At 60.0% G+C, this 16,915-nt stretch overlaps 1 protein-coding gene across 6 annotated transcripts in view; it reads right to left on the bottom strand.

Annotated features, from left to right (window-relative positions):
- KAZN (kazrin, periplakin interacting protein) overlaps window positions 1-16,915 on the bottom strand; it is a 1,100,886-nt gene that overhangs the window by 82,260 nt on the left and 1,001,711 nt on the right. For all 6 annotated transcript variants that reach the window (XR_006296489.1, XM_043573804.1, XM_043573803.1 and 3 more), the window contains 2 exons: window positions 9,054-9,190; window positions 4,003-4,173 (listed from right to left, as the gene is read on the bottom strand). Coding sequence is in view for 5 of the 6 variants with exons in the window: in XM_043573804.1 (XP_043429739.1) it covers window positions 4,003-4,173; window positions 9,054-9,190 (308 nt within the window). In the remaining variant the exon portion in view is untranslated. The remainder of the gene's footprint in view (window positions 1-4,002; window positions 4,174-9,053; window positions 9,191-16,915) is intronic.

Raw genomic sequence — 16,915 nt, 5'->3', positions numbered from 1 at the left:
GAACTGGGTTCAAACTCCATTTCTACTGTTTAACTTGCTCTGTGACCTTCAGCAAGTTCCTCCACCTCCCTCAGCTTCAGGGTCCTCCCCAGCAAGACGGGGGGCAGAGGGAGATCACTGCCATGTAAGTAGCGCCCCCTGGAGTTGTGGGACGAGGGTGCTTTGGAGTCTGGGCTCTGAAACCCGACTGCCTGGGTTTGAGCCTGGCTGTGCCACTTCCTGCTCGGGGGGGGATCCTGGGCGAGGTCCCTCACCGCTCTGTGCCTTCATGCCCCCCTCTGTCAGATGGGGATAACACAGTTGCTATGCAGAGCCCCGGCCTAAGATAAAAATACTCAATAAAGGTTAGTGACTGTTAAATCCTGAAACATCTTCCACCTCACAAGTAGGAGTTAGGCGTGAACTAAGTCCAATGAAGGCCCAGGACGCCAGCTGCACCACTGCACGTTCCATAAGAAGCAGTGATCGAGGTTGGTGGGATCATTTATGCCCTAAGATGGGCCGATAAGATCCAGGGGGTGGCAGGACCCTGCCCGGGGCCTCCCTCTGGATTGGGGCTGATGAAGGCGCCTGACCGGCTGGAGGGTCTGCTGACCGGCAGCCAGGAGGTATTCCATGTTGGACAGTAAGCCTGGGCCCCCGAGGGATGCCGGGAGCAGGGATTCCTGCGTGTCCAGGGAACGTCTCTGCTGGCCAAAGGCTGCTGGGGGGGATCCTCCAAGAAAACACCAGCAGGTTGTGAGGTCTGGCCCGCTGCTCCCAGATGGCAATGGCCCAGGGCCGGGGGGTGGTGCCTGCAGCAGGCGGGTTTCTTGGGAGTGAGGGCAGCAAAGCAGTGCCAACCCGGAGCACAGCCGCCAGAAAAGGAATGGAGACTCGGGCCATTCCCGTCATCCCCCTGTCGCCTGACCCCGCCTCTCCCCCACCCCCACTGCACCACGACCGACTCTCGCCTGGGTCTGTGGTGGCTGCCATTTTCACAGATGAGGAAACTGAGGCCCAGGCAGGTTAAGAGTGACTCCTGAGGTCACACGGTGACTGGCCAGTGGAACGGAATCTGAAGACAGGATGGGTCTAGGTGCCCAACACCAGTCAGTAAGTGACCCTCACTGAGCACCGGTGCGCACCTGCCCTGGCTCACCTCACAATCCGCCCCCCCGCCCCCCCCTCAGCGGAAGGCCTCGTAGCCCTGACTTCACATGTGTGCAAACTGAGATTCAGAGAGGTTAAGTCCCTTGTCACAGGTCACACAGCCCGAACATGGCCGGACCCAACGGGGACTCCGTTAGAACTGAACGGCTGAGATGCTAAGGTTAGACCATCCCACGCTTGACACTTGAGAAACGTCCAACTTTACAGAAGGCGGGCTCTCCACGGGGGCGAGACCCACCCCCACCTCCCCCAGGGAACCCTGGGAAATGCCCGGAGACTTCTGGTGGTCACAGTTGGGAGGTGCCCAAGGCATCTAGCAGGTGGAAGCCAGGGAAGCTGGTGGCCATCCTCCAGGGCACAGGAAGGCCTCACAACAAAGACGGACCGGCCCCAAATGTCAACAGTGCTGAGGGTGAGAAGCCCCGTTGACCGACTGTGTAGTGAACATAAAAAAGCCTCCTGTTCTGGAGACACAGTGCTGACAGGAAACTAGGTCAACGCGAACCAAGGTCCTGGGGGGCAGGACTAGCCTGCCCTTGGGGGAAGCGTGTGCTCTCGGGGGCTGGCAGGCCCGTCTCCCTCCCCCTCCATGTGACGGAGGCCAGCGAGGAGGGCCCGAGGGACATGCGAGGGTTGGTGGGGGAGGGGCCCCTCCAGGCCAGCAGCCGGATGTCCCTACAGAGGCCCCGCACGGAGCCGAAGCCGCCACGTCATGAAGCTCGGGCCCTCCCCGACTCCCAGCTCTGCCTCTCAACCCGCTGGGCAGCTCTGGGTGAGCCTCTCGCCCTCCGAGCCCGCTTCCACGTCCCTAAAGCGGGCACCACAAGAACGTGAGGGGTGACGGCCGATGGATACGGGTTTCCCTTTTGGGGCGGGGTGGGGGGTGCAAGCTGTTCTAGAACCGAATTGTTTGGTGACGGTCACCCAGCTCTGTGAACGTTCTAGAATCCACCGAACTGTACATCTTGCAAGGATGAGGTTCATGGGATGTGACATCTCAGTAAAACAACATATTAAAAAATACATGCGTTCTCCCCACGGGGTAGTGCCACAAAGCCAATGCGGCCACAGGGGTGAAGCCACGCCACGTGCGGGAATGTCTGGCTGGGCCGGAAGTCGTCATCGGGAAGACGTCCACCCGAAGGGCAGGCGGCCGAGGGGGGGCGTGGGTGCTGCCGTCAGCAAACAGCGAGGGGGCTTTGCTTCTTGGGAAGCCAAAGCCTTTGGCTCTTTCTTACTCAGGTGAAGCAGCTACGCAAGGTGTGTAGAGACCGGGGAGGGGGCGGTGCCTAAGCTAGGACAGGGCCCGCTCGTTCTCACCGGGCACCAGGCCGCTTCCCACGGTTCTCGTGTCACGGCATGATGGGCGGGTGGGAATCGGCCAGCTCAGCTCCCTTCTCCTCGGGGGCACCTCAGGGTCACTTGAGAAATTACTCATCACCAGTGGCCACAGCCAGGACCCCCAAGGTGAGTGGTAACCGCGTGACCCAAGATGGGCCATTTTCAGACTTACAAAAAAACGGAGGTGAAATTCAAAGGACAAAGGGTTCGGGTTCCTGCTCCCCGGGGGGGCCGCTGAGCAGACCCACTCCGTCTAGAACCCTGGCTTCCCCACCTCTGCGGCTGCCTTGGCTTCGGCCAGCCATTTCTTCCTTTTTTAAAAAATGTGTGTTTATTTGGAGGGGGGCGAGGGGCCGAGAGAGGAGGAGGGAGCGAATCCCGAGCAGGCCCCGCGCTGTGTGCGCAGAGTCCGGCGTGGGGTTCAGTCCCACGGACCGTGAGGTCGTGCCCTGAGCCGAAATCAAGAGTCTGGCGCGTAACGGACCGAGCCACCCGGGCGTCCCATTCTGCGAGCCGTCTCTAAGCCTGGCCCTCCGGTGCACCCCCTGTGCCAAACCAGCCAGGCTGCACCCGAGGACGCGAGGCACGCGCACAGGGGTGGCGCCCTCCCTCCGGTCCCGGCCTGCGCAGCAGTGCAGTGGGGCGCACGCTGGCCAACATGAGCTTCTCTGGATGGTGCTCCGCGGAGGAGACCTCCAGTCTGCTGGGCACCCCGACAGAGCTCATGCTTCTCCGCAGAGCCCCCCGCTTTGCGGCCGAGCCCCAGGCAGACACGGGCCCCGCTGACGGTATAAAGAGCTGGAAACACTCCCCGTAACAATGCACACTTAGCAGAGGGGTGCGATGCCTGCCAGAGGAGGCGGCCAGAACCTGAGTTTTGCTGGCCAGAACGGAAGCACGTTGACCAGTCTGGGCACGGGGAGAGCGGGAACAGAGGTGGTTGGGTTCCCACTCCTGAAAAGTCCCAGAAACACCCAGAATGCTTGAGGCCAGTGCTCTGAGGCAAGGAAGACACAGCTGTCCACCCACGGGCACTGGGAAGACCTGGGAGGATGGGAAACTTGCTTCCCCCTGCACCCACTTCCTAGGTCTGCAGCGGGAAAGGCTTAGCAGCGGGGACCTCAGGGCGGGGAAAAGCCCTCCCCAGAGGGGACCTGGCGGCTGCACCTTGTTCTGGCCTGGGCAGTTCTCACCACTAGGGGTCAGCATTGGACAGGAGACCCAGGAGGGGCCCAAGGGGGCCCTGACCTGCCACGGGTGCGGCCCTAAATATGTGTATTTTAAATCAAGACGGGCTTGGTTTCTTTGCGGACAGTGGCCTGGGAGTGTGGTGGATTTCATCCCTGCAGGTGGAGGAGAGGCTGTGGCCCGGGCTCAGCGGTCAACCTGAGCAGACAGCAGACCCCGCGTCCAGCTGCACCCTCTCCTCCGCCCACCCTGTCCGCGCGCCCTGTCCCCCGCAGCACGTTGTGGGTGCCCCGGCTGCGTGAGGGCGGGGTGGGGTCTCACCATGGCCAATTCGGCCTCCAGCTCCTTCATCCGGTTGTCCTTGAGGTCCAGCTGGGAGCGCAGCGCCGTGGCGTGGTCCGTGGCCTCCTTGGCTTGGCGCCGAAGCTCCCACTTCTCACGCTCCAGCAGGTCCTTCTCCTTAGCCAGGGCTTTGACGGCGTCCTCGCTCTCCTGTGGGGACGGAGCACCAGGGGAGTTACAGCGGGGCTGCGGGACTGCCTCTCGGCCCACAGACACCCAGAGGGGGGCCCTGACCCCTGGACCAGAGGAAGGGGAGGGGAGGCGCTCTGGCTGAGCCACAGATTAGCGGGGGGGACTGGACACAGACAATCCGTCAGTAGATGCTCAGCGAACAGCGTTTCCACAAGAAGTGAGCAAATGAGCGTGACGGGTCAAGTCGTCTGACCTCGTCAAGTCTCCGTTGCTCTGTCTTTAAGAGGGGGACAGGGGGTCGACACTGCTTGTTTCAAGTCATAAAGATCAAATGACTTTACATGTGGGAAATACATGGCGTCTGGCAGAAGCCTGGGTCAGTAACGGGTGTGGGGCTTTGTTCTGTTGTTTGGTAATGTGTGTGTCCCAGGCACGGAGGGGCCCAGGAGACACCTGCAGCCCGGCTGCTCTGGCGGCCACGGGGTCCGGCAGCACCTCACGAGGTCACAGCCGATGACGGAGCAGGCCGAGCCCCTCAGCTCGCTGCTGGGTCTGGATGCAGCACCGTCCTCCGCCAGTGCCCCCGCCAGGAGCCGTTCTTCCCAGGGTGCAGAGGGAAGGGCCGTGCAGGGGCAAAGCCAGCAGGCGGGGAACACAATCAGGGAGCCTGACCTCCCAGGGCAAGAGCTGGTGTCAGAAGGCCAGGTGCCCCTCCCGAGAAGAAGGGTCCCAGCACGGAGCCCCGCCCATCCACCCAGCAAGGTCTTCTGATTCACCAGACCAGGAGCCACGCTCAAGGTCCCTGTGTGGCCTGGGGCACATCCTGCCTTGTTTAACAGCCCTGTCGCAGAAGGCCCGACTTCTAGATGGCCAGCGCCAAGGAGGCCGAGGGCTGTCCCCTTCTCTGGGGCTGTCATGGAGCTGGAGCTATGGCTTGTGGACAGAGTCCGGGTCAAATCCCAGCTCTGCCAGGACGAGCCGCGATGACTATCGGGCCTGGGCGCCCTGGTCTCTACCGCGGGGATAATACCACAGGTACTTTAGGGTGTTGTTCTGGGGACTGAATGAGACAATCCATGCGGGGAGCGCGGCACCGTGCGAGCACACGGCAGACCCTGCTCGACCGTCCTCTCTGAGCGGCCCTCCCTGACCACTCACCCGAGAGTAGTCCTGGGCTCCCTCCAACCTCCTGCCTGATACTGGTCATTCAACCCAGCCATATTCACGGATGCTGTCGGCAGGCATGAGCCAGACAAAAAATCCCTGCATCCCCGGGGCTCACAGAGAAAAGCCGTAGCGCGTGCACCGCGAGAGCAGGGATGTGCCATGTCGGTTTCCTGGCGTGTACCCAGGTCCCAGGACGGCAGCCCGGCCAGCAGCAGCGGGTGACAGATGCTGCCGAAGAAATGACGGCGTGCGTCCCGGCTGCTGGGACAGCTACAAAGGCCATCACCACGTGTCAGCCCTCGGGCGGGGTGTGAGCAGCCCCCCCCCCCCCCCCCCCCCGCTTCCTAGTGCAGTCTGGAGGAGGGGGTGCGGGGGACGATCCCTCCCAGGACGGGTCGCCGGCACCTGCTTTAGGGTCAGGGTGCCCGGGTAGGAGTCTCAGCTCGGCCCCCTGCAGGCTGCAGAACACTGGCCGAGTTCTTCAACTTCCCCAAACCTCGGTCACCTCAGTTGTGAGGCAGTGGTGATACCACCTCCTAGGGTGACGGGACGCCCAGCAGAAACTGGCAATGCAAGACACAGACAGCGTATCGCGCAGTCACAGGGGAAGCTGTACTCTGACGTTCTGGAAGCAAGAGTCTCCGTGCAAGGAGGCATTCTACTGCTGGTCAGTCCTTTCTCTGTGGGGCTGGGTTCAGGTGGGGTCTGTGCAAACAGGTGACAGGCATGGCCCCCGGCACCCACCAGGACGGGGAGCTCCTCCCCTGCGGGCCGAGCTATGTCCTGGGCATCTGCTCCCAGCACCCAGCCACAAGCCTCGATCATAGAAGCGTGTGGAAAATGAATAACTGGTTAAGGACTGTCCCTTCGAACTGGCTGGTGTAACGAGGGGCTGCTTACAAAACATTCTTGAATCAGGAAGGTCCACTAGGACCCCGGGATCATTTTTGTCTCTGCGTCTCTTTGCAGTCACTGACTGCCCTGGTCGCGAGCAGACTGAGGGTTCCAGGCTGGGGGGGAAAGGCCTCCAGGTGCTTTCCGTCTTGGTGAGGACTCGGACACCCACCCCCATGATCACATTCCCTGGCAGCAGGAGGGCGGGGCTCAGTCGCAAGTGACACGGAATGTTCTGGACACACGTCAGGCATGGTGCCTCCGCGTTTTAGGCAATTATATTTAAACCTGACAACCCCCCGTGAGGTGGGTTTCACAGATGAGCGAGCTGAGGCCAGAGAAGTAGAACAGCTCCCCCCCCCCCCCCCCAACCTCCCCGAGAATGTGGTGGAGGTCTCGATCCTTGCTGGTAACTGAGGCAGGAAAGCAACTGAAAGGAAACCCGCCAGGGAGGTTGGAACCACACGGGGGTCAGGGTGGTCGGGCCTCAGATGGCAAGGCGGGAGCGGGGTCCCTCTGCTGGCATGTGAGGCTCACTGGACAGGAGGAGGAGGGGTGCAGTGAGAACGGTGCTTCAAGGGGACAAAGGCCTGTCTCGGAGGTGAAGAGGGCGGGATGAAGGCGGCCCGTCGTGACAACAGCCTCACTACCCAAGACGGCCCTGTGTCTGGCCCGTGGCCCCCAGCCTGCCCGCCCGACTTGCCGCGAGAACTTCCTCGGCTGGATTTATGGAGAGCCCCAAATCGCCCTCCAAACTGCACCGTGTGACGGGGCACGAGCATCAGGCACAACTTTCTGGGAGGCTGCGTTTCCGCGAACTTTCTGGGCAGACTCCAAACCCCTCATTTCTCAGCAGCCTGTGCCTGTGCTGACCCCAGTAGCTCAGAGAACGGGGGTCCTGCCCCCTGCTCCAGGTGAGGCCTGCAGGGGTCCTCAGGAGGAGCTGGGTGGGCCGTGGCAGGCTAAGTGGCAGGACCAAGGAGGGCGGGGCACCTAAAGGTTCCGTTAATCCTGTTCACGGGGACACTTACTTTGTGCATAAGATGCAACTTTTTTTTTTTTTAACCAGTTGCAAGGTCTTGGAAGAGACAATAAAATCAGGACTTGTGGTTTTAGCTTCTCCAAACCAGCTCTAAACAGGTGGCTTTGGGTCAGTCCCTGGACCCTTCATAGCCTCAGTCCTCCCGTCTGTAAAATGGGGTTGTGCCCAACAACGATTAAAGACCCACCACAATGTTGCTCTTCCACTGACAGGCTAGAAGTACAACTTGCTCCACACGACAAGGGTTAAGACACTAAGTTTTCTTTTAATTAGTGTTTTCCAAATTCCCTTTTCTGAATGAATCTGAAGGCTCTTGCCATTCCGTAAGAGTGACGCTCGGTGCTGAGCTGTGGCCATCTATGGCTGCCCGGGGCTGTGGCTGGCTTCGGGTTATTCAGCAGCTTCAACCCTACCCCCCCCATTGCTGGCTGGACTTAGGGGGGTGCCCCCAGGTACCTGCGACTTAAAAAAAGTCACGGCACGGACCTGGCGGAAGGTGGCTCTCTGTGGAGATTTTATTTTCAAGGAAAAGCACGTCTCTAAAACGTGATGACCTGCTGAAAGACGGGAGCGATGTTGGCTATTAAGCCCCAGGATGGTCACACTGCCGCTGAAATGCTCAGCACAGCACCCATGGCTCACGAGGGCAGCTGGGACCTCTTCTCTGTGGTCTGCCTTGGGTTGCTCTGTAAACAGTTAATAGCGGAAATAACTCGGGTCTGTCCAAACTCCTACGCACCCCGCAGAGCCCCACTCCTAGGTCACTTCCTCCGAGAAGCCTTACGAGCCTCTCTCCCTGCAGGCAGAATTTCTTGCTGTCACCCCGGCTCTCTCTTCACGCTTTTGTTGTGGTATCATTTGTAAGGCGCCTGGCGAGTATTTACTGAGCACTTACCGGAAGCCAGATGCCATGCTGGGTGCCCGGCATGGCGTCTCCATCACAGCCGCACGAGGTCTGAGGCTGCGAAGGTTAGGTGAGATGCCCAAGGGCACGCTCACAGGGGGCTGGGATCTGAATTCGGGCCACCCAGAATCCACAGTCCTCACTGACACTGGCTGGGCTGTCCTGTCCGGGCTTGTCTGCCCGGGAGGCACGGAGGCCCCCCAACTAGGGGCTGTGCCCATTTCTTCTCCGTGCCCGGGCCCGGGCCAGACATATTGCAGGCCTCCTCAGGCGACCACAGGTGACACGGGCAGTGAGTGTGTGTGCTCGGGGATTAGAGAAGCCAGACCGCTTGCTAGGCAGAGAAGGCAGCCTGCAGGCAGTGGTAGGTGAGGGTGCTGGTGTCTACAGGGGGAGGGGAGGGAGCTGGTATCTGGGAGGGGGGAGGGGAGGAAGCTGGTGTCTGGGAGGGGGAGGGGAGGAGGGGGAGGGGAGAAAGCTGTCTGGGAGGGGGGAGGGGAGGAAGCTGGTGTCTGGGAGGGGGGAGGGGAGGAAGCTGGTGTCTGGGAGGGGGGAGGGGAGGAAGCTGGTGTCTGGGAGGGGGAGGGGAGGAGGGGAGGGGAGGAAGCTCTGTCTGGGAGAGGGGAGGGGAGGAAGCTGGTGTCTGGGAGGGGGGAGGGGAGGAAGCTGGTGTCTGGGAGGGGGGAGGGGAGGAAGCTGGTGTCTGGGAGGGGGAGGGGAGGAAGCTGGTGTCTGGGAGGGGGAGGGGAGGAGGGGGAGGGGAGGAAGCTGGTGTCTGGGAGGGAGAAGGGGGCGGGGAGGAAGGGGAGGAGCAAAAGAGGGAAGAAGCTGGTGTCTGGGAGGGGGCGCCGAGGAAGGGGGAGGGGGGCAGGGGGGAGGGGCGGGCCCCACCTTGCGGTGCTGCTCGTAGTTGCGGATGAAGTCGCGCAGCTGCTCCTCGCGGCTCTCCAGCGTGGCGTACAGCTGCTGCATCTGGCTCACCAGGTCGGTCTTCTCGCCCTTTAGGCGCTTCCGGTCGGCTTTCATGGCTGCGGGGCAGAAGAGCTTGTGAGTGCCAGAGTCTAGCCGGCCGTCGGCCCGATGGGGAGAAGGGGCACTGCCTCTATCCTCTAAGAGATGAGAAAACGGGGTTCAGGAAGGCGACGTTTCTCTCCCACGCGCCCCTGTCCCTTAGTGGCATTCCCGGGATTCGAACCTGGGCCGCCTGTCTCTAGAACCTGTTCTCACCTCTCAGTTTTACTGATCCAGCCGGGGCAGCAAGTCCTGGACTGAGCATCTCTCCCAGCCCTGAACCGAAGGGGTCTCCAGGGTGAGGGGGCTGGAGGCCCGGTGAGTGCCCGTGGCCGGGGAAGCTGATGGCGCCCCGACTCCAGGCTGAAGGAGCCCCCCACGGTCCATTCTGAGCCCCCAGGAAGACTCAGCCCAGCACCATAGTCCATCATCTGCCCCGTTTCCTCCACAGGAGAAGCACTTGATTAAAAACACGCAGCAAGAAATGACACGGAAAGTGTGCGTAACAGCCAGAAACACAGATAGGTCAGACTCCGTCAAAACATAAAACTTCTGTGCTTCAAAGGCCACCACAAAGAGAGTAAAAAGGCAACGTAGGAAATGGGAGAAAGTACTTGCAGACCGCGTGTCTGATAAGGGCCTGACGTGCAGAATATGTAAAGAGCTCTTACAACTCAATAATAGGAAGACAACCCAAGTAAAAACTAGGCAAAGGATCTGAACAGACATTTCTCCAAGAAATGGCCAATAAGGACAGGAAAAGGGTCTTGACCTCATTAGTCCACAGGGAACCGCGGATCACAGCCACAAGGACACACCCCTTCACACTCACTAGCATGGCCACAAATAAACAAGACGGACTCAAGGGTTGACATGGATGTGGGGATGGATACTAGGACACCTTGCACACCGCCGACGGGGACGGATGGAAACGGTGCAGCCACGGTGGAAGGCAGCCTGACGGTTCTGCAAGTGATTCCACACAGAGTTGCCCTGCGGTCCGGCAACCCACGCCTAGGCACACGCCCAAGAGAGAGGAAAACATGCGTCCACACAAACGCTCGTACGCAAACGTTTCCGGCAGCATGGGTCGCAGAAGCCACAAGGTGAAAACCACCTCAGATGGCCAGCAACTGATGAAGGAGTTAAAAACCCAAACACGCGGTGCGGTGACGCATACAATGGAACGCTATCTGACAGTGGAAAGGGGTACTGTTTCATGCCACAACGCGGATCAACTCTGAACAGTCTGTTAAGTGAAAGAAGCCGGTCGCCGATGTATGATTCCATATGCCGTATGAACGGTCCCTAGTAGGGAAATCTACGGAGACAGGATGCAGGCAAGTGGCTGCTGAGGGCTGGGGGAGGGGTGGATGGCGGGGGGCGGGGGTGTGTGGATATAGGGGTGGTATTTGGAGGGCCTGGGGTTTCTTTCTGAGATGATGAAAATGTTCTAATGTTGACTGTGGTGACGGATAAGCAGTCTGTGAATATACTAAAAACCACTGAATTGTATATGGTAAACGGTGAATTGTATAATATGTGAATTATATCTTTTTTTTTTTTTAATTTTTTTTCCACGTTTTTATTTATTTTTGGGACAGAGAGAGACAGAGCATGAACGGGGGAGGGGCAGAGAGAGAGGGAGACACAGAATCGGAAACAGGCTCCAGGCTCCGAGCCATCAGCCCAGAGCCTGACGCGGGGCTCGAACTCACGGACCGCGAGATCGTGACCTGGCTGAAGTCGGACGCTTAACCGACTGCGCCACCCAGGCGCCCCGTGAATTATATCTTAATAAAGCTCTCTCTCTCTCTCTCGTACACACACACACACACACACACACACACACAGGGCCATGAGCTCTAAGCAACCTCCTGGCAGGCAGCATGACTCTTTGCTCCCTGCAGACCCCCTCTCACACCGCTGGCTTTTTGGCAAATGGAGAGAGTAGCTGTGGTCAGGGGGCGCTGTGGCTGCAGAGTGGGCTCCACTGCCTTGTCCCAGCGCCCCCAGAAGTCTGTTCTGTCCTGTCCCTGGAGAGAACACCAAGCAGAGTTGCGCAGATGGTACGGAGGAGGGTAAAGCCACTCCGTGGCTCCGGAGGGCTCTCAGGCTCCTTGGCCTGAGAAGGCACAGAGTAGTTAAGTCATTTGCCCAAAGTCACACAGCCATGTCTGACCTGAAAGCCGACACAGGTGACCCCACGTTATGCTGTCCCTACAGCGGAGCCTCCAAGACCTGGAGGGTCCCGGCCCCATGGCTAGCTGAGGCCAGTGATATGGGGCAGACCATGGCTGTGACACCCCATCTCGTCCTGGACATCCGACTCTGCAAACTCGGCTTGCCAACACGGGAGTCTGGGCCGCCAGGTGTGACGTAAGGACCGAGGATGCCGGGCTCCTGGCCCAGTGCTCGACATAAGCTGATATCCTTCTGGCCCTGAGGGGACTTCCTTCATCCTCCTGTGCTTTGCTCCCCCAACCCCCAAGCTGGGTGGAACAGGGACCGTGGGGAGACCCATGCGGTGGGGGCCCTGGGTCTTGGGCGGCCCTTTAAGGTCCCGCTTTCAACTCCCCTCAGTCCTGCAGCTGGACCCGTCTTCTTCGTGGCAGCTTGGTGGGGCAGCGTCGATCATCAGGGCCGGAGCTCCGGGCCTGCAGGGCTGGGGCTGGGACCTTAGAGGACAGGGACAGTGGAGAGCATGGTGAGAGAGCTCATCTCCTCTCTCTCCAGTCAGGCTGGGGAATAGGAGGGAGGGGGGCAGGGCTGCGCTAGTTTTCTGTTAGGGTGCAGGGTATAGGTTAAAGGTGAGCTTCACGTGAAGAAAACCCAACATCTAAAGACGTAAGTGGGTCAGAAGGAATCTTACGCAAGAGCCCAGGCTCAGCGGCCCCTGAGAACTGGGAAATTTCCATCTGCGTTCTCATCAGACCCTAGATCCTGGCTGTACTCCCTCCTGTGACAGAGGCGGGTGGGAGGGAAGTGCTATCATCCCATTTTACAGGGGAGGAAACCGAGGCCACACAGCCGGCAAATGGCAGAGCTGACTCAGGTGGGTTTCAGACTGCCGAGGGGAGTGGCTCCCAGGGGCTGCGGCTGGGGGCAGCTGACCCGGACAAAGTCACCACTGTGGGACCCTCCACCCCAGGGTCTGAGAAGGTCTCACGGACTCCCCTGGGGAGCATGCCTCTGCCCTTGGTTGGAAATTAATCCCCCTTGGGCTCCGATTTGCCTCTTCCGTTAGCCTTGTCTGGATGGAAACCAAATTCCAGACTCTGCTCTTGGCAACTGGAGGCTCTGGGAGGGATGCCACCCCCTTCCTCCACAGCATTGCTGGGCCTTCCTTCACTTTTGCCAAAACACCTTGGGGAGGGGCGACGTGGCAGCCTGCCGCTGGCCTCCACGGTGCTCCCTCCACTCTACCCCTGCGCCACCGTGTATAGGAGCAGCCGTGTGGGCCCCCGTTCTGTCCCCCAGCAAAGGGGTGTGTGCACCTGTGTCTCTGTGTGTCAGTGGCAGGGAGCTACGCCTCCCCCATCTGACCGGGGGCTCCTGAGAGCAAGGACTGGACCTCCACCTTCAGATTAGTAGCTCCTCCTCAAGGGGAAACCGTGAGCTCCCTTGAACTACTGATCAGGCATGTTCTGTGTGCCAGTCTCCCTGCCTGCTGCTGCTGGGGGGACAGGGCTGAAAAAGACACGCCCCTACCTCCTGGGAGGTTGCCAGTGTGACGGAGGAGACGACCCCTGCACACGTGGATGACGCGAGACCCCATCCACCCGCCTCCTTACCAAGGGAACCCCAATTTTGTTTGCGCCCCACTAAAACACTCAACGTGCCATGCTCCCCTGCAACTTGAGGGGCCATGTGTCCAGTTGTGGCTACTAAGACGTGCCCAGGAGCCTACTGGGAAAACCCGTTTTCTTTATAGTACAAAGTCACAGTGTTTGGGGGACTTCCCATGACGTGCACCCCAACACATTCCTAACGGACACGTCAGGGCGGGCTGTGAGAGGTGCCACCACCCCCACCATAATAACCTTCGCTGCCTGGTTCCTTCGCACGAGCTCTCCCCGGGAACCCCTGCTCTGCGGATTCTGGGGGCACGGCGGGGGCGGCGGCTGGACCCTGCCCAGCTGAGGACTGAGACACATGAAAGCCGGATCTCTGGGCAGGAATGCCGGGTGCAGATCCCTTTGAAACGGAGCTTCGGCACCTCTGGAGCCGCAGTGTGAACAAAGCAGATGCCAAGCGGTCTGCCATAGCGTCTCGGAAGCACACACGACCGTAACCGACTCACGGGAACTCCTCGCAGAAGCAGGACCTGGGAGCAGGCACCTGTGTGTGTGTGTGTGTGTGTGCGCGCGCGCGCGTGAGCGTCCCCATCGGGCCTGACTGTCCCCGGGTCTCCAGATGCTGGGTCGCTGCCGTCAGACGGGGCTCCCTGAAGGGTGTCACTGGCATTGTAACTCTTTTAAGAAAACAAGAAGATCGGGGGCGCCTGGGTGGCTCAGAAGGTTAAGCGCCCAACTTCGGCTCAGGTCATGATCTCGCGGTTCCTGAGTTCAAGTCGCGCACTGCGCTCTGTGCTGACAGCTCGGAGCCTGGAGCCTGCTTCGGATTCTGTGCCTCCCTCTCTCTCTGCCCCTCCCCCCTTGTTCTCTCTCTCTCTCTCTCTCTCAAATAAATAAACATTAAAAAGAAGACAAGAAGATCAGCACGACGGGTCCCCAAGAAAGAATTTAAGTTACTAATGTACACAGCTATGAACACTATGCAATGGGGTGCCTCCTTCTTCCCTTTGCCACAGGTCTGCTGTTATCCCTCCTTCCAAACCGCATTTTGGCGCTCTCCAAATGTTGCTACTAAGGCAGGAGTAGCAGGGTGGGGTCTGTGACACCTGACCTTCTTGGTGACCAGCCTCCTGCCTCGGCCCAAAGCTCCCGGGCGCTCACTTCACCTTCCCAGGCATCCAGCTTCAGCCAGGCGTGTCCCATTCCAGGAGCCAGGCCACCGGAACCACTGCCATGGTGACGGGTGATGTCATGCCCGGCGGGCCCTGTGGGGTCACCGTGGGAGACCAGCTCAGCTCCCGGGAATGTGGGGATTCCGAGGGGGGGGAGGGAGGGACTTGTTTTTCTAACTCAGAGGAGGCCGAGTGCCTGCAGGGGGGTGACCAGGGGCCCGGCTCTGGCCCCGTGAAGATAGAGCATCTCTGGGGATGTCATCCTCTCAAGCCTCTGCCGTGGCCTTTCCGCAGCAGACCCCGTCTTCCTCTCCTGGCTTAGGGGACCACAGCTCCTCACTGACCTCACAGCTGCTGCAAACGCACCACCGGCAGGGGGAGGACCCGTCCCCTTCATTGCGGCCACGGGTGACAGACCCTCAGCGGCAATGCCCAGGCATAGGGAGGCCTCCGCCAACAAGCAAGGGAACCGGACAGGCTAATTCGTGGCGTTTGAGCCTCTAGCGGCTGTGTGCCTGGAGGGCAAGGGATTCCACAGGGCGCTTTTGAGCCCCAGGGGACTTCTGCTTACCCCCCAAGGCAGAGTGCGCAGGGAGAACCTTGCTGGGGAGGGAGGAGCCAGGCTCCCAGCCTTCCCCTCTCTGAGCCTCAACCGTGCCCCCACCATGAGTGTGCTGGATGGACCCTGTGAGCCTCCTCCGGCTTTGGAGGGCCGAGAAGGCATCACCTCCACCACTGCTCCCCACAGAGGTGTCCAGGGCCTTGGCCAGCACCACACAGCGGGGCAGAATGGGCACCAGTCTGGCGTCAGAGGACCTGGGTTCTGTCCCTGGCTCTGAGCCCCTGAGCAAGTCACTACCCTCCCCCAAGTCTCGCTTTCCCCGATGCGTTCTTGCCACTCGACCACCACAACCACTGTATGAAGTCATTCCAGGTCACAGCGTGGGGCAGGAGGCACCCCGGGAGAGTGAGGAGCCGGGTCAGGGAGTGAGTGGCAGTGCCCGTCTGGCCCCACACCCACCTACCCTCTCCCCTCCCCCTCCCACCCTGGGGTCCCCTGCTGCCTCCAAAATCACCGACCCCAACCAACCCCGCAGGGTCCCGTTGGCCTCGCCTGCTCCTCAGGACCTTGTGCAGGGGTGGGGCTGGGGGGCTGGGGTGTGCGTGTGTAGAGGGGAGGGGGCACTTGCCTTGTGGAGGAGGAAACTGAGGTTCGAAGGGCTAACTTACTCTCCAGGGCCCTCACAGCTCAAGTACCGGATCCCGGACTTGGCCTCTCTGCCGTCTGACCTGGAACCCCTCACTCCCCTGCCTTAACCTACTGTGAAAGCACGTCGCCGGAAACAGCAGGACCTGCATCGAAGCACAAAAACGCTGGATGATCCAGAAATCTGCGCCGGTCACTCCTGCCACGAGACGCTGTTTTTGCAGCTTACGGTCCCGAGGGGACCTTCTGAGGTTTCCATCAGCGGCGGTCTGACATTCTCGTGTGCACCCCATGACTGCTCCGTGGCCGCTGGTGGTGTGCGTGCGTGTGTGCGCGCGTGCGTGCAAGCCACGGCTCTCAAGGAATCCTCCCCCGGCCCCCCTCCACAGCTTGCCCAAGACACAGTCTCCTTCCACACGCCCAGATTTCCCATTAGTCTGGCCTCGGAAGACTGCAGGGCCTGGCTCTGGACGGTCCCAAACCAAGAGACCTTATGAAAATGTCCAGCCTGGTCAGTGCCCCCCCACCCACCCCCCCCTTCCCCCCTTCCTCTGGGCAAACAGGCTCTAAGGAAGGTGGGGACGGGGATGGTGGGCAGAGTCGGGTAAATTTCAGCCCAGGTATGATGATCCCAGCCACCGCCAGCAGGGGGCCCCCTTTCTTTTCCATTCAACACCCCCAACCAGTTGAACCTCCCGCATCCACAGATTCTGAGACAGGAGGGGTGGGCGGGCGGGGGCCACAAGAGCCTAGCAAACCGCTCTGGACAAACACACCCACCAAGATGGTCTCCCAAACAGGTCGCGGGAACAGAAGGCACAGCGCTGGGAGTACAGTCGATGGCACTGGAATAGCGTTGTGTGCTGACCGTACTCGGGTGGAAAAAAAAATTTTTTCATGGAAAAACCTTAAAAAAAGAAAGACGAAAGCAAAGCTCTTTTAGCTCAACTTCCCTTTACCGATGGGGAAACTGAGGCCCAGAGAGGGAAAGAGGATACCCGATATCACACAGCCAGCCAGCCCGGGTCTCCCGATTCTCAGACCAACGCCGCTGGGCGAAAAGCATCAGCTTTGGAGTCGGCCTATCAGACTTTAATTAAGCCTCAGTTTCCCCATCTGTGGAATGAGGACAGGTTTCCGTATCCGGAGTGACCCGTCAGGTGCGGACCCTGAGCAGGTGGGGAGAAGAGAGCCTCAGAAAGACACGGTTCCGGATTCACGGAGCCTCGGATTCCAGTCCGGCTTTACCCCTTAACCAGCTTCCCCGCGCGCCTGTAACGTCTCTGGGTGTTTCCTCACTCTGGGTGTTTCCTGAGCCCGTAAGCTGAGGGTGATAACTTGTACCTTGCGAGGCCCTATGTGACACTACCTGGCACCTGAATCCACAAGGTGTTCACTCAATGTTAGCACCTCCTCCTGTCTTCCGGCTCCCCATGGCTCCCAGGCCCCAGGAGGGCTCAGAAAATACTGGGTGACCTGACCAACAGGCTGAATTCTGGGAAAAGGGCCTGGGGAAGGGGCCCAGGGCAGGGGGAAGGGCGGGCACAGGGCAGGGAAGGAAGCAAA

This window comes from Prionailurus bengalensis, chromosome C1 (genome assembly GCF_016509475.1).
Source record: "Prionailurus bengalensis isolate Pbe53 chromosome C1, Fcat_Pben_1.1_paternal_pri, whole genome shotgun sequence".
Lineage (NCBI taxonomy): Eukaryota > Metazoa > Chordata > Mammalia > Carnivora > Felidae > Prionailurus > Prionailurus bengalensis.
Note: the sequence above shows the minus strand (reverse complement) of the source record. Positions and strands in the feature narration are given on the sequence as shown.